At 42.4% G+C, this 16,824-nt stretch overlaps 1 protein-coding gene across 1 annotated transcript in view; it reads right to left on the reverse strand.

Annotated features, from left to right (window-relative positions):
- Window positions 1-14,445, reverse strand: part of RCAN3 (RCAN family member 3) — a 30,439-nt gene extending 15,994 nt beyond the window's left edge. The window contains exons 1-2 of the mRNA XM_032391192.1: window positions 14,364-14,445; window positions 6,605-6,856 (exon numbers count right to left, since the gene is read on the reverse strand). Of these exons, the coding sequence (XP_032247083.1) occupies window positions 6,605-6,799 (195 nt within the window). The 5' untranslated portion in view covers window positions 6,800-6,856; window positions 14,364-14,445. The remainder of the gene's footprint in view (window positions 1-6,604; window positions 6,857-14,363) is intronic.
- Between the last annotated feature and the right edge of the window lie 2,379 nt (window positions 14,446-16,824).

Consider the following 16,824-nt stretch of genomic DNA (forward strand, 5'->3'; position numbering starts at 1 on the left):
CTGCATGGGACAGAGTGGAAACCGTGAAACAGGGAAGGACGGAAAGCCAGTCCTCCTCCTGTCCAGGTTCTGTTATCGACCCGGTCACCTCGGTGGCCAGCCAGGGTGTGATCTGGCCGGGAGCCCCGAGAAGGCGGTGAGAAGACCCCTCAGAGCTGGCTTCCGTGGCAGAAGAAGGGGGGTTCATTCACGGGCTTTAATCCCCCACTGGCCAAGGGTTGCCCTGTGGGATGCGAACTCCCTCCCATTTCCCTTTCTGCACAGGCACTGGGATGGCTGAGGCACCTCACGCAAGCGGCAGAGAAACGCTGGGACGAAATGCTATCCATGGTGTGGCAGAGGTTGCGAGGTTCCACCCACGCACAGGGGGCTGCTCTAGCGACAGCTGGAGTGAAAAGGTGGGCCAAGAGGATGTGAAGTGGGGCAAGGGAGGTGTCCAATACATACAGATCACACACACGTGTGTGTGTGTGTGTATATGCACATAATATACGCATGTATATGTAAAAGCGTATTAAAAGAATGTTAAACTCAAGAAAAAAATTTTTTTTTACTTTTCTTTTTACATATTTTTATTACGGTAAAATATACAAAACACAGAATTTGCCATTTTAACCGTTTTTAAGTGTACAATTCAGTGGCATTAAGTATATTCACACTGTTGTGGAACACCACTATCCATCTTCAGAACTTTGTCATCATCCCAAAGTGAACCTATGGACCCACTAAACTATAACTCCCCATCCCCCATTCCCTCTGGTCCTGGCAACCACCATTCTACTTTCTGTCTCTACGAGCCAGACTGCCGTATCTCATACAAGTGGAATCATACAATATTTGTCCTCTTGTGTCTCTTGTTTCACTCAGTATGTCTTTCAAGGGTCATGCATATTATAGCATGTATCAGAATTTCATTCACTTTTAAGGGTGTATAATATTCCATTGTATGTATATACCACATTTTATTTATTCATTTATGCATCGATGGACCTTTGGGTTGTTTCTGCCTTTTGGCTGTTGTGAAGGATGCCGCTGTGAACACTGGTGCACAAATACCTGCTCGAGTCCCTGCTTTCAGTTCTTTGTGTTTATCTCCAAAAGCAGATTGCTGGATCGTATGCTAATTCCATGCTTAATTTTTTGAGGAACTGCTACACTGTTTTCCACAGCAGCTGTACCATTTAACATTCTCACCAACAATGCACAAAGGTTTTCAATTTCTCCACATCCTTGTCAACACTTTCTCTGTTTTTATGATAGCAGCCATCCTAATGGGTGTGAGGTGGCATCTCATTGTGATTATGATTTGAATTGCCCTAATAATTAGTGATGGTGAACATCTTTTCATGTGCTTACTGGCTATTTGTATATCTTTGGGGAAATGCCTATTCAAGTCTTTTGCCCATTTTTCAACTGCGTTGTTTGGTTTTTGTTGTGGAGTTTTAGGATTTCTTTATAGATTCTGGGTATTAATCCTTTACCAGATAATATGACTTGAAAATATTTCCTGCCATTCTGTAGGTTGCCCTTTCATTGATGGTGTCCTCTGATGTATACATTTTAAATTCTGATAAAATCCAACTTATTTTTTCTATTGTTGCCTGTGCTTTGGGTGTCACATCCAAGAAATCACTGCCAAATCCAATGTCAAGAAGCTTTCCCTCTGTTTTCTTATAAGGTGTAAGATAAGGGTCCAACTTCACTCTTTTGCTTCTGGATATCAAGTTTTACCAGCACCTTTTGTTGAAAAGACTGTCCTTTCCGCATTGAATTGTTTTGGCACCCTTGTTGAAAATCATTTGACCGTATGGGCCAGGGTTCATTCTGGGCTCTATATTCTATCGCACTGGTCAATATATTTGTCTTTATGCCAGAACCACATGGTTTTGTTTGTTTGTTTTTAAAGATTTTATTTATTTATTTGACAGAGAGAGACACAGTGAGAGAGGGAACACAAGCAGGGGGAGTGGGAGAGAGAGAAGCAGGCTTCCCGCGGAGCAGGGAGCCCGATGTGGGGCTCGATCCCAGGACCCTGGGATCATGACCTGAGCTGAAGGCAGACGCTTAACGACTGAGCCACCCAGGCGCCCCAAGAACCACATGGTTTTTAAAAATTTATATTGAAATATAATTGACATATAAGTACCACAATGTTTTGGTTACTGTAGCTCTGTATTAAGGGAATGTATCTTAACATAATAAAGGATATACCACAAGCCCACAGCTAATATCACACTCAATGATGAAAAGGTGAAAGCCTTTCCTCTAAGATCAGGAACAAGACAAAAATGACCACACTCACTACTTTTATTCAACATAGTATTGGAAGTCCTAGCCAGAGCAATTAGCCTAGAAAAAGACATAAAAGACATCCAAATTGGAAAAGAAGTAAAACTGTCACTATTTGCAGATGACATGATATACAGGTCATAGAAAACCCTAAAGACTTCCAAAAAATCCTGCTAAAACTAATTAAAAAAAAAAAGACAACAACTAATAAATTCAGTAAAGTTGCAGGATACAAAATCAATACACAAAAACCTGTTGTATTTCTTATATTTATAACAAACTGCCAGAAATGGAAATTAAGAAAACAATCCCATTTACATTTGCATCAAAAAGCATAAAATACGTACGAATAAATTTAACCAAACAGGTAAAAGATTTGTATATTGAAAACTACTAGACACAAATGAAAGATATTGAAGAATTTATAAATAAATGGAAAGATATTCATGCTCATGGACTGGAAGAATCATTATTGTTAAAATGTCCATACTACCCAAAGCAATCTATAAAGTCAATGTAATTGCTATTAAAATTCCAGTGGCATTTTTCAAAGAAATAGAACAAAGAATCCTAAAATTTGTACAGAACTACAAAAATCCCTGAATGGCCAGAGCCATCTTGAGAAAGAACAAATCTGGAGGATCACACTCCCTGATTTTAAACCATATTACAAAGCTACAATAATTAAAACACTATGGTACTGGCATAAAATCAGACACACAGATCAATGAGACAGAATAGAGAGCATGGATTAAACCCACACATACATGGTCAATTAATTTCCAACAAAGGAGCCAAGAGTATACAATGGGAAAAGGACAGTCTCTTCAATAAATGGTGCTGGGAAAACTGGACAGCTACACACAAAGAATGAAACTCAACCATTATCTTACACCATACACAAAAACTCACTCAAAACGGATTAAAGACTTGATGTAAGACCTGAAACTATAAAAAATCCTAGAAGAAAAATTACGTGATAAGCTCTTTGTCACAGGTCTTGGCAATGATTTTTTTAATCTGACACCAAAACCAAAAGGAACAAAAGCAAAAATAAGCGTGACTACATTAAACTAAAACACTTCTGCACAGCAGAGGAAACCAACAAAATAAAAAGGCAACCTACTGAATAAGAGAAAGTAGTTGCAAGGCATACTTCTGGTAAGGAGCTAATATCCAAAATATATAAAGAACTCATAAACTAAATAGAAAAAACCCACACAATCTGATTTGAAAATGGGCAGGAGATCTGAATAGACATTTTTTTTTTTCTTTTTGAAGATTTTATTTATTTGACACAGAGAGAGTACAGATAGGCAGAGCAGCAGGCGGAGGGAGAGGGAGAAGCAGGCTCTCCGTGGAGCAGGGAGCCTGACACAGGACTGGATCCCAGGACCCTGGGATCATGACCTGAGCTGAAGGCAGATGCTTAACCGGCTGAGCCACCCAGGCGCCCCCTGAATAGACATTTTTCCAAAGAAGACATACAAATGGCCAACAGGCAGACCAAAAGATGCTCAACATCATTAATCATCAGGGAAATGCAGGGGCGCCTGGGTGGCTCAGTTGGTTAAGCGACTGCCTTCAGCTCAGGTCATGATCCTGGAGTCCCTGGATCGAGTCCCGCTGCTTCTCCCTCTGACCCTCCCCCTTCTCATGTGCTCTCTCTCTCATTTTCTCTGTCTCAAATAAATAAATAAAATCTTTAAAAAAAAAAAAAATCATCAGGGAAATGCAGATAAAACCACAATAAGGTATCACCCTCACACCTATTAGAGGGGCTACTGTCGAAAAGAGAGGGGATAAGCGTAGGCGAGGATGTAGAGAAAAGGGAACCCTTGTGCACTACTGGTGGGAATGTAAACTGGTGTAGTCACAGTGCAAAATGGTATGGAGGCTCCTCAAAAAATTAAAAACAGAACTACCATATGATCCAGCAATTCCACTTCTGGGTATTTATCCCAAGAAAACAAAAACACTGACTTGAAAAGATACCTGCACCCCCATGTTTACTGCAGCATTACTTACAATAGCAAAGACAGGGAAACAGCCTAAGTGCCCATCAATGGATGAGCGGATAAAGAAAATGTAGTGTGTGTTGCGTGTGTGCATGTATATACATACATACATACACAACATGCACACACAATGGAATGTTATTCCGCCGTTTAAAAAAAATCAAATCTTGCCATTTAGGACAACATGGATGGACCTTGAGGGCATTATGTTAAGTGAAATAAGTCGGACAGAAAAAGGCAATTACCATATGATCTCCTTTTGATGGGGGATTTAAAAAACAAAACAAACAAAATGAACTCATAGATACAGAGAACAGATTGGTGGTTGCCAGAGGCAGGGGGAATGGGGTGGCAAAATGCGTGAAGGTGGCCAAAAGGTACAAACTTCCAGTTATAAAATAAATATTCTGCAGTTTCAGATATTACCATTAAGGCTTTTATATAAAATTTACCACGACTAAGAATTATGTATAACATGAAGTCCACTGACTGAACTGCCAGTGGAATTTCTGCTGATATGATTTCCAATTTAATTTAGGTTAGATATAATCCCAAATGGTTTTTAAAATGAAAACCGAGAACGCACCACTTTGGCAAGTTAAAGAAAACTTCCTAGGCTACACTTAAAAAAAAAAAAAAAAGAAAAGAAAAAAGAAGTTGGAACAGATACCATTGTGAGGTTTTTTGAGAAAGAATCCTTAGGAATATAATTTTAAGATAAATTAGTAGTACGTGTGGTTTTTCATGGATCACAAATAAACAGCAAGGTTAATGTAATTATTATACGAAAATGTAGAGCTCTTAAAAATTTTGAGAAAACTAGGAAGGACGATTTCAAAAGGTCGGCATCATGGCTGACCTCGAGAAAGAAAACACTTGCCAATGAAAACAAACCTGAAAGGTACAGAACTGGCGGCGGTCATCTCTCCCCCTCGCTCTGCTCTTCACATGTTGTCCGCGGACCTTCCTAATACGTACTTCTGATCGTCACCCCTTTGCTCAGAAGACTATTTCCCGAAGAAGGGCAGCTCCTTAAGCTCCGCAGGATGCCCCACGCTCACCTTTCCAGCTGGATTTAACTTCACTTTGGCTCCGCTTCACCTGTGCACCAGCCACAAGAGCTCCTCCCTGAAGTGACCACACTCTCGGGAGTCAGCTCGTTGGCTCGTTCTGGTCCCTCTGGCCAGAAGTCCCCTTCCATTCCCTGCTAACCTCCTACCCGGCTCACCGTTCTTCTCCAATGCCGTCTCCCCGTAAGATCTTTCACTCCAGCTGGCTGTCCTCCTGTCCTCGGATACCTCAGTGTACTTTCAAGTGCCGCTAAAGGCCCTAGTGTTCCATCTTATTCCGAATTACTTATCATCTCCACGGCAGGACTGTAAATGGCCTGAGGCAGAAGCTGTTTCATTCCTACTCTATCCCTGGAAGCAAGTGACACAGTGCCTTACACACTCGAGGCACTCAGTATGTAGTGAGTCAAACCACATCAAGTTTTCCCCAAGAAAGCCACTGGAAGGAAAACACTTTGGGTGCACAGACAGAAAATTAGGTTTGGTATGTTGAGAAAAAGTCTCTGCACATGCAAAATTTCTACCAATGACAAGAATATTTTACTTTGGTACGACTAAGACCTATAGGCTTTTGTGAGGTCATGATGGGGAAAAAAAAAAAAAAAAGCCACACACAAAACCTCTCTTTCCAGGTAAATAATGAATGAACTAAAGGAGAGCAGACTTTAAAAAATAAACTCAATCATTTTCCCCCAAACTGTAGAAAGTAATACAAGAAATGTTAACAATTCTGTTACAGTGAATTGATAAATAGTCCTAATTATGTCATTAGACTCAGAAAAAAGCTTAAAATACTTCTGGCTTGCGTGAATTTACTTCCAAGTAATAGGAAGCCAGGATAAAAATCACTAGCTTTTCCTTAATCACAGGCTCCAAAAATGAATGAATGAATGAATGATTGAATAAATCAGGACTTAATAAGACCTGAATGAATGAATGAATCAGGACTTCATAAGACCTGGTTCAGAGTTCACTATAAACTGGTGCTTCTCAAAATATTTGTGGGAAAGGACTGGTTTTGAAATACTTCCTATGTGTTGCAGACCAGTACTCTCATAAAATACAATTAAAATGCTGCAGCAATGTTTAAAGCTTGATGCGCGCTTTTTGTACTTGTCATGGGCCAGGAACGAACTCTGCAAACGGGCAGCAGCAATCCACTGTTTCCCCGTAGCCACAAACATTGAACCAATACCAAATGCAGGGGAAGGCAGGATATGAGCCTACCTTCTGCTCTTGCACCTCGAACACAGCTTCATGGACACTGCAAGCAAAAAGTGAGGTAGGCAGATCGCTGAAATCCATCATCTCCTCCAAATCATCTTCATTTTCACCAAAAACCATCTCTTCTTCCTCTTCTTGGTCACTGCTACAGAGATCTGACTGGCTATCATTCCAAGATTTCATAGTGTCCCTCAGCATTATCCCCTAGAAGCAGGTCTTTTCTGTTTTTAAAGTCCTAAGGTGTCTACCAGGCATCTGGTGTTAAAAAAAAAAGAAAGAAAGAAAGAAAGAAAGAAAACAGCATAAAGATAAGACTTTGAAGGCCAAATACTGTTTCAGTCAATTCTCAAGACAGCAGTTCATCAATGGAAGCAATTTTATTCAGGAAAGATTAACCAGAGTTTAAATCAATTCATTACAGTCCTCATAAATAACATCTATATATTCTAATTTGATTTGCTTAGCATATTTTATGTAATATATTTCACTGGCAATGATGTATGACAAAAAAAAGGCAAAAAGTTTTCTAGGGAAATTGAGAAAAAAAAAGGGGGGCAATACAAAATGAGCTAGCATGAATCTGTATGCTAGTTTACAAGCAGTAGGAAAGCAAATGTGAACCAGAACTGCCTTCACATATTTGTTTTGGGTTTTCGGTCTACAACACGGAAACTGGCAGCGTTTTAAAACCCACACAATCCATGCACCATCTGCACCGTGAAATCTGTCTGCAATGACACGACTTCACCTTTCTTAACCAATCTGTTCTTTTTGAATATACTCCCAAAGAATTAAGTTCCACAGAACCAGAAGTTCTATACAAAGTGGGTCTTTGTTAATACTAGAAATATTTAGGGCACCTGGGTGGTTCAGTCGGTTAAGGGTCTGACTCTTGGTTTCAGCCCAGGTCAGGATCTCAGGGTGGTGAGATGGAACCCCGTGTCAGGCTCTGTGCTGGGTGTGGAGCCTGCTTAAGATTCTCTCTCTTCCTCTCCCCTCCCCCACCCCGAATAAATAAATTAAACAAAAAAGATTTTTTTAAAGTCAAAATCTGACACAGACAACAATCAAAGAGATGTCCTTTTTCTGAGCGTTTAAAAATTAATCAAGGCATGGAGCCGATAGTGTCCCTCTGTTAAATAATGGAACACAGTCTGTCTTATATGGACTTTATGTGCATGTCTGTCTCCTCTGATGAACTCTAAGCACAGTGCCTTGAGCATAACACCTTTCAAGATGCTGAAATGGAATTTAAGAAATACGAATCAGGCACAGAAAAATTAAGTGATCGTGATTATTACTAGCTATACTACTTCATTTGTGATTTTCCATGTTATTTCAAAGAACACAATGCTGTAAATATATGGCTCATACAGTGTACGTAACAGATGTTAATGATAGGCTAAAAACAGCAGAGTTGTTTTTTTTTTTTTCCTTTCCATTATTCAACTACACCCATCAGGAAAGACTAATCCCCAAAAGTAAAATCCTTACTCATTTTAATAAACGTTTTCTGAATGCCCACTGCATGCCAGGTATTATTAGGGATATTAGACGAGTAAGAAATAGTTCTTAACCTCAAGGAGCTACCACCAAAGCAGAATTTCTTCTCCTCCACAATGCTAACCACTCCTAAAGGATCTCATTCCATGAATTAGCTCCTATACTTTCAATTTCTCCTTCTGTTCCTTTTCCTGGGTAACCACACCTCTTCAAGATTCCCACCCCCACCCACTCAATCTTAAAAAAAAAAGAACACCTTTCCTTGTGGATTCTACCTTCCCCTCCATCTACCTCTCCGCCTGCCTCTCCTTCACCTTTCCTACCAATTCCCTGGAAAAAGTAACCTGTTCTGCTGTGTTCTGTTCCTCAACTGCAGTCACCGGAAAATTCGGTGCCACTGGGCTTCTGCCACTGCCGTTGGGCTGAAACCGGCCTCAGAGGCACTGCGCCCACCCATCATTCAGCCTGCAACCTCTGCCTTCGGTCCCCGTCCTTCCTGCTCTCCCTCCTCGCCACCTGTCTCTTTCTCCACCCACCCTCTACAACTTCCTCTCTCTGAGGTTTCATCCCCTTCCTTCCTCCTCATCTTATTCTTCTTGGGCGATTTCACCCACACTCGAGCATTTAACCACTTAACCACCAGGGCTTCTCCGCTGTGTTTCCCGCTTACCCCATGCTTCACACACACCATACTGCCTCTTACTTTCCACAACGAATTGTAAGCTGGGAAGGATGTCACCAGAGCAAGAGCAGAATTTGGGGCAATGAAGGGGAGGGGAGAGCTTGGAAAAAGTACATGAGCCCAAGAAATTCTGATCTGCCTCTAGCTCTTTCCTGCCTCCGCACACTGAAAAATCACTGATCTGTAGGATTCATATATCCAGACTCAACCTCTCTCTCCTGACTTCCAGACTTGTATTTTTAGCTATTACACATATCTACCTGGGTAGCCCACAGGTACTATCGTTATTTTAAACGTTATGCCACTAATTAGATTATTGTGCTGGAAGTCTCCAATCGGGAAAGGGGCCTGGCGGGGGGGGGGGGGTATCTCACTGGGGTTTTCACTGTAATCTTTTCTTCAAGACTAAATTGTCACTTAGAGTTCATAGCTCTCAGAGCACTTTGTTCATTTCTCTGTTATATACTTATCCATGACTATTTGTTTACGAAGCACTCCAAGCTACCAGACCAGGAGTGCCTTTGAATCCCCAGGCCCTGGTACAGTTTCTGGCTCACAGCATATGCTAAATTAATAACTGCTGAAGGAAAGCAGCACTGTTTACCCCACTGATATGCAGACAAAGAAAAATTTAATTTTGCGTGAGATTAGAGACAGTTTCCCCATGGATGTTACGGAAAGACTTAAGATGAACAGAATTTCAGGAGAAAAATGATGGGGTGCATTCCAGGCAAAGCCAAGAGTTCATAGACAAAGGCAGGACGGATCAGTGTGCACAAAGATCTGATGTGGCCAGAGGGTACTGTATTTGGTGGAGTGGCATTAGACAAAGTTAGAAAGAGTGGCATGGGCCAAGCTCCTTGAAAGTATAGTTACGGAGTCCCGATATAAAAACCAGTCAATGTCAGCATGCCGATGATGGCTTTTAGGCAGGGAAATGATACAACCAACCCAATTTAACTTTCAATATCACTAAAAGTAGACTGTCTTTATATCTTATCTCTTAGAGGCTCTAATGTTTTTAATCTCGCCCCACTCCCAATCCATTAAAGAGGTGAGGAAAATACTGTGCCTGGTATTTTGGAGGCTGGAAAGTTGGGGAGTTCTGAATGGGTAGATTTGGAAATATGAGAAAATCAAGCTATCTTTGATAAGATTTGTTCTTTCAAGATCCTTCCTCCAACCCCTAAAAAGGAAAAAAAACAAAATCAGAGCATAGGAAACAATCCCTCACTTGACTTAAAAAAAAAAAGATTCTTAGAATGTTATACCTTCATTTCCTGTTTTCTACCTTCACTTTGGGGTGACTTTCTTTTGACAAAATTTCAAACAGAAAAGTAAGAATAGTACAAGGAATTCCTGTATACTCTTTACCCAGAGTTACCAATTAATTACATTTTTGCCCATTTTAAAAATCATTCTATTTCTTTTTTTTTTTAAGATTTTATTTATTTATTTGACAGAGAGAGACACAGCGAGAGAGGGAACACAAGCAGGGGGAGTGGGAGAGGGAGAAGCAGGCTTCCCGCCGAGCAGGGAGCCTGATGCGGGGCTCGATCCCAGGACCCTGGGACCATGACCTGAGCCGAAGGCAGTAGCCCAACGACTGAGCCACCCAGGCGCCCCAAAATCATTCTATTTCTAAACATATACTTTTCCCCCTGAACCACTGAGAGTAAGACAACTGTGTTGTCTTTACTCCCAAGTATTTCACTGTGTGAGAACAAGATCATTTTCTTACACAATCCACAGTACAATTATCAAAACCAGGAAATTTAACACTGATATAATACTGTTACCTAAATCAGCATCTATATTCAAATTTTGTCAGTTATCCCAATAATGTCCTTATGGTTATTTTCTCTTCAAATTTTTTAGATTATTGTTAAATAATTTGCCTTTTGTCCCAAGATATTTCAATAATCTTTATAGTATTGCTACATTTTCTTCACATACACATTATTGTATATTTGCTACATTTTAAAAGATTGGATTTTGGGGTGTCTGGGTGACTCAGTTGGTTAAGCACCTGACCCTAGATTCAGCTGGAGGCATGATCTCAGGGTCATGAGATCGAGCCCTGCATCAGCTCTGTGTTAGGTGTGGAGACTGCTTAAGATTCTTTCTCTCCCTCTCTCTTTGCCCCTCCCTCTCAAAAAAAAAAAAATAGTAATAATTAAAAAAATAAAAGGATGGATTGATGAAATATCACAGTAACCACAAACAAGTCTGAACAGGCTTTAAGTATATCTCAGGAAGATTCAGGCTCCACAATCAATTTTCTAGATTTAAACTCTAGATTTAAGCTCCCCCAGTACTCTATATTAGGCAAATTATTTTGCTTCCCTTCCCATTTCCTCAACTGTAAAATAGAATTATAAAATAATAACCCTTAACCAATAAGGATGCCAGAAAGATTAAACGCAAAGTGCTCAGAACAATGCTTTGCATATAGTTAGTCCTCAACAATTATTTTTACATATGCACAATCTACATCAAGGCATTGCTGGGTTGAAAGGATGCCAATAATATCAGAACCATCAGTGGAACAGATATTAAAACAATAAAATGAAAAAAATACATAACCATATTATCTAATTCCAAGCAACAAAAAGGCTACAAGAAATAAAATGAATGCTTTGTATCATTTCATGAAAACTGTTCAGTGGCAGATGGGACAATGAAACCAGCTCAGAGCAATCACTGGCAGTAGTAATTTGGCTCCAGGAAGAACACATTTAAAGATTTAAAAACAGAGAGCTAGCTGGAAAAAAAAAAGGCCACAGTTCCTTTTTTATTGGCTTCACGGAATTTTATGTTGTAATTCAGTGCACACAATATTAGAGATATTATCTTTCAGATGATGGTTCTCTTGCTGAACGCAAGCCAGGACATTTTTTTGGATATAGCTTAAGTCAACATCATCAACCAGTTCATAATTTTCTGACATCATAAATGCAGTTAGATTTGAACAGAGAGAGAGATGATCAAAATCAACCAGTGGAAATGACAATCTTAGCACATCTGTACAGAAATCATTTTATAAAGTGACTCTGCTGGTATTTAACAAGTAGCTTGGTTTTATTAAGACAAAGAAAAAGGTTGCAAAAGTACACTGTTTCTATACTGTTGGTCCTGAAGTTTACTAACCCAGGGAAATCCTGACTGGTTTAACAGAAAGGGCTGAACCAATATCCTCCAGCTTCTGTAAGCAAAGGTCTGTGCTAATCGGGGTTTAGCGTCATCTCAGGGCATATGTAGCTGTGGCCGGCTTCTGGCAAATTGTTTCTTCATGGAAATATCAAATGAGTGGAAAACTCCAAGTAGCATGACCATCCGCTCTACTACGAGCATTGTGACAAAAGTAATCCATCAAGGCAAAATGTAAGGCATGTGCATTTGACCTTTGCATTTTAAGTTTTGATCAAGAAAAGGTAAATTCCTCCTCCTCCAGGATTTTTTTTTTTTAATAATTTTTCAAAATAGTACACTTCTCAACTTGGTGAACTTTTAAAATGCCTTAGCTAGATGCACTTTATTATTTTTTGATGTATTCAAAATGCTACTGAACAATACTGGAAACAAACAGGTGCCCCCTTTCCAGCTCTACATGTGCCCTGCTGAATAACCTTGCAGTAAGTCATTTGGCTTTTTATTTGTTCTCTCATATATAAAATAAGGACAATACTCACAGATGTTGTTGAACTACTAAATTCCTTTTAAAACCTTCTAAATTAGAATTTAGACTAAATTTCTTTTTTCAAAGAAACCCTCAGAATTGTCAATATGGGGGCCCTGAATGGCTATCATGTAAGTCTCCAACTTCTATTCCCTCCTTATTTACTATTTATAGGTAGACTTTTACTGCTTTTTAGTAGTCGTGGCCAAAAAAAAAAATTTTTTTTGATGCAAAACTAAAGTAGGTGAAAATTAGATTTTTGTATTTTTTATGTTTCAGTGACCTATGGCCTCTTTTCACAGATAATTTAGAATTGGTCCTATTATAATTATTGAGCTTCAGTGCTCCACCAGGAATAGTGGTATTTCGTAGTGAGAGAGAGAGAACAGAAACAAACAACAACAACAAAAATCAACTGTGGGAACAAATGAAAATAATAGGTTTTAAAGACCTATTAAGGTAGAGATATAAAAGACTGATGCTATTTGTTTTGCTGTACGTAATGCATTTTCCCTCACTAGAACCTCTACATTCTACAGGGAGAGTGGAGATCCACTGTCTGACCCCCACCTTCTGGGGATTTTTGGGGGGTCTAAATAACAAATGGTATTGAAACTTTGGAGCTTCCCTTATTTCACAGGCTTCAGCCTAATGGATTTCCAAATCACACTATTTATCATGATGTTTTGCTTAAGTCTTTTCAACCAACAAATCCTCTGGCACCATACAAAATGTGTTTTCATTTGTAACCCCTGACATCCCACATGTTTAAAAGCTTTACAGATGTTACACTTAAATAATGGGGAAAAAATCCTGTTTTCCCTAATAGCAATGAAATCTCTTCCCACGCCAGGAAAGAAAAGGTTTGCCGTGGCAGTTAAATGTAAAGCTGACGGTATGACTGAAGAAGGGGCACAGTCCTCAAGCCTTTCTTCCTCCATCAAAAATTCCTCAATACCAACAAAAAGTCCCTGTCAAAAAGTACAAATTGGTGTGAGGCACAAAAATCTATACCCTGAGTCTCAATGTTGTATTTTTTATAATTAAATAAACTTAACCAGAGCTAATGAAATAGTCTTAGATTATTTTGAATCATATGCAGCAATAGCTAGAAATACGTCAGTTGCTTCTCTCACCAAATAGTACATCAGAGACTTCCATGAAATGCAGAGAATTCTATGAAAAGTGCAAATAAACGTGGTGTGCTAGGTGATTTTCAGTACAGGGGAGAGAGTATTTCTGGCTTTGAGCACTACACTAAAACAACACTTTAACGAACCCTGGTTTGTCACTGAAACGGGTCTGACCTGCTGCCGACACTAGACTCCTAATCCCTGAGGGCGATGATCAGATTTTGCACCGAAGCTGGAGTGAAGCAATCTGAAAACAGACCACTATCACTCTACCGGTCCAGACAGCAGATGGAAGCAGACAGACAAGTTTCACGAAGTTAGCGAGTTAAGTAAAGCGATGGCTAATCGTGCATTATCAAGGGGCAAGCGGGTGGAGAGGGGCTTCGAACTCCTGGCCGTCCCTGTTTTCCCGACTGCACCTTTCCTGCCTTCAGTAAAGCTGGGCCCGTCAGCTATTCCAAGAGTCAAACTGTTGCGAGAAAACTGGTGGTGGACAGGAGAGAACAATTTTCTTGGTTTTGTTCTCCAAGGCACCACCCCAGAGCTGCCGGAGAAGACGCAGGGCGCGCGAGGGACAGGACCCTGGACGCGCAGCATCTCTAGGGTCTCGGGCACTGGAACGCCCACCTCTCTCGGGTATCTGCGCTCCGTTTCTATCTTTTTCTTTAACTTTCCGCACCCCGCGCCCCCCACGCTCCCCAGTGCTGCTTGCAGACCCGGCTGGGAGAAGCCGCGCGCCGGCCCCACGCTGCGAAGGGGACTCACCTGCGCGCTTGGCCGCTGCAGGAAGGAGGGAAGGCGGGCAGGGGCGAGGCCGGGGCGGCCCGACGGGCTACGCGGGAGCCGGGGCGCCGCGAAGAGCGGGGCCCGGGGAGACGCGGCGGGCGGCTGGCGGCGACCGGGGCACAGTTCGCGCGGCTCGGGCCGCCCGCAGCCTCGCCGCCACGCCCTCGACGCTCGCCGGAGCCGCAGCCTCGCCGTGGGCGGGAGCGGCGTCAGGGCCCAGCCGGGCTGCCGGAGTCGCGCGCGCGCGTCCCCGCCCCGCCCCCTCCCCCTCCCTCGGCGGAGCGCGCGCGGCGCAGGCGCCCGAGGTCGGCGGCCGGCGGGGCCGCGCCGTGCCCGGACGCCAGCAGGAAGCGGCCCCGCCCCTCGCGCGCGGCCTTGGGGGCGGGGCGGAGCGGGCCGCGCGCGCGCACTTGGCGGGGACCGCTGGGCTTGCTGGTTCCCGGGCCGTGGGGCGCTGTGGCTGCTGCGCTGGAGCGGGGCTTTAGGTACCCGACGACGGGACCTTTGGCGCCCTTCTCATCTCCCACCGTGGCCACAAATAGTTTATCTCCTTCTCAGGTTAGCTCCATGTGTCGGCCACAAGAGTAGTTAGTGGGAGTATTAGGGACATTTACTGAGCGCCAGTTACTATGTACAGTGCGCCGCGGGCTTGGCGAGCTTTACCCCGTTTAACCTCACGGTGACCGGCGAACCGGATATTATTAGCCAGCTTTTATAGACGTGCTGAATTGCCCGAGGAGAGGCAGCGGCTAGCGCGTAGCTGAGCCGTCGGCAGACCGAGTGTGCAGCTCCGCAGCCTGGTCTCTTCACCGCGGTGGGATTCCGCCGCCGCTGCCGCAGCCTCCTCCCCCCCCCCCACTACTCTCCCCCCCCCCCCCCCCCCCCCCCCCCCCGCCTCTTTCCCCTCCCTCTTCTTCCTCCCCCGTACGTGTTAACATTATGTACAGTGTTAATAATATTTACATTTTTAGTGCTTTACTTTCCATTTACAAAATACTTCTCACGCACACTCTTGTTTGCTGCTCTCAGAAGCCCCGGGAGACAGGGGGACATAATTATGTTCATTTTACAAATAGAGCAAGCACCTAAGCTAGTCAGTGAGTTGTCCGAAGTTACAATGGTAGGCCTGGGGCTCTTTGGCTGTTATTATTATATTTTCTTGTTCTTTTTTCTTTTTACAAGGCAACTGAGCCAAGCTTGGAAGTGAGCCTGTGTCTCTTCCCTTAGCTCACCGAGAGGGAAACAGAGGCAGAAAACAGGAAAGGACTTTGTCTTAAGGGTGCAATTGGAAGAAAATCAGTTCTGATCACCCACCCCTAGCCCCCTCAGAGGCAAGGTAAAGCAAATTGAAGGTCAAAATCCAGGAGGCAGTGTTGTCAGGCACTCAGCACCCTGGGCATGGGGTGGAAGAAGGATTAAAGTGTCTGGAATACATCTAATGGCTGTTAGATTTACACTAAGGAGACGAGGTTGGATTATGGTCCCAATCACCCTAACGACTGACCCTCCGCCATCAGAGAGATCACCCTTCCTGCTTACTGCTCATTGCTTCTGTTGTTTCTGCTGCTTCCAACCCTGCTGCCCCTGCTGGGGACCTTGACCTAACCAAGATCTTCCCTTTTATCCATTTCACAAATATTTATTGAGAGCCACTTTTTTCATCAAAGACACCCGAAGAACTGCAAGAATTTTTTCTTCTCTAGGTGACTCTGACCCAGCAACTTGGGCAAAAAATTGAGTTTTTAGGTCAAATGAGTCTGGGAACTGCTGCATTCTGTACCACTGCTTGAGGATCCATGATGCTTGTCAACACAGAAATGGTTCTGAGAGGCCCTTATGTAAAAAGACCGTGTTGCCTTGTTTAACCCAGAGTTCTCCTTGAGGTATTAGGCTGGGCCCTGGGCTGTTCAGGGTAATGTCCACACAGATCTACCCTATCAGGAGCTCACAGATAGAGGAGACAGATGAGCAAACAAGTAACTGTGAGACAGTTTTATACATGCACTAATAGAGCATTTACAAAGTGCTGACAAAACAGAGGAAGAAGTGAGCAATTCTGCTGGGAAAATGGAGGGAAAGACATGCAGATAAGACAGTGTTTGAGTAGGATTTTTCCAGGTGGAGAATATGGGCAAGGGCACTTCATAGTAACTACAGCATATTTAGAGACATATAAGTATACCTTTGTGTTGGTCTTTGGGGATCAGTATTAAGTATTATTCAAGAGGGGTTTTTTTTTGCATGTAGTAAACCCAGCTGGGCTAAGCAGCAAATGGAATTCATTGCTTCATGTAACAGAAAAGGTATGGGTTCCAGGCAGACTGGATCTGGGGGCTTAAAACTATGACATCAGAACTTAGTCTTTTTTTTTTTTTTTTTTTTAGATTTTATTTTTAAGTCATCTCTACATCCAACATGAGGCTTGAACTCACAACCCCAA

Source organism: Phoca vitulina, unplaced genomic scaffold (assembly GCF_004348235.1).
Source record: "Phoca vitulina isolate PV1807 unplaced genomic scaffold, GSC_HSeal_1.0 scaffold2, whole genome shotgun sequence".
Classification (NCBI taxonomy): domain Eukaryota; kingdom Metazoa; phylum Chordata; class Mammalia; order Carnivora; family Phocidae; genus Phoca; species Phoca vitulina.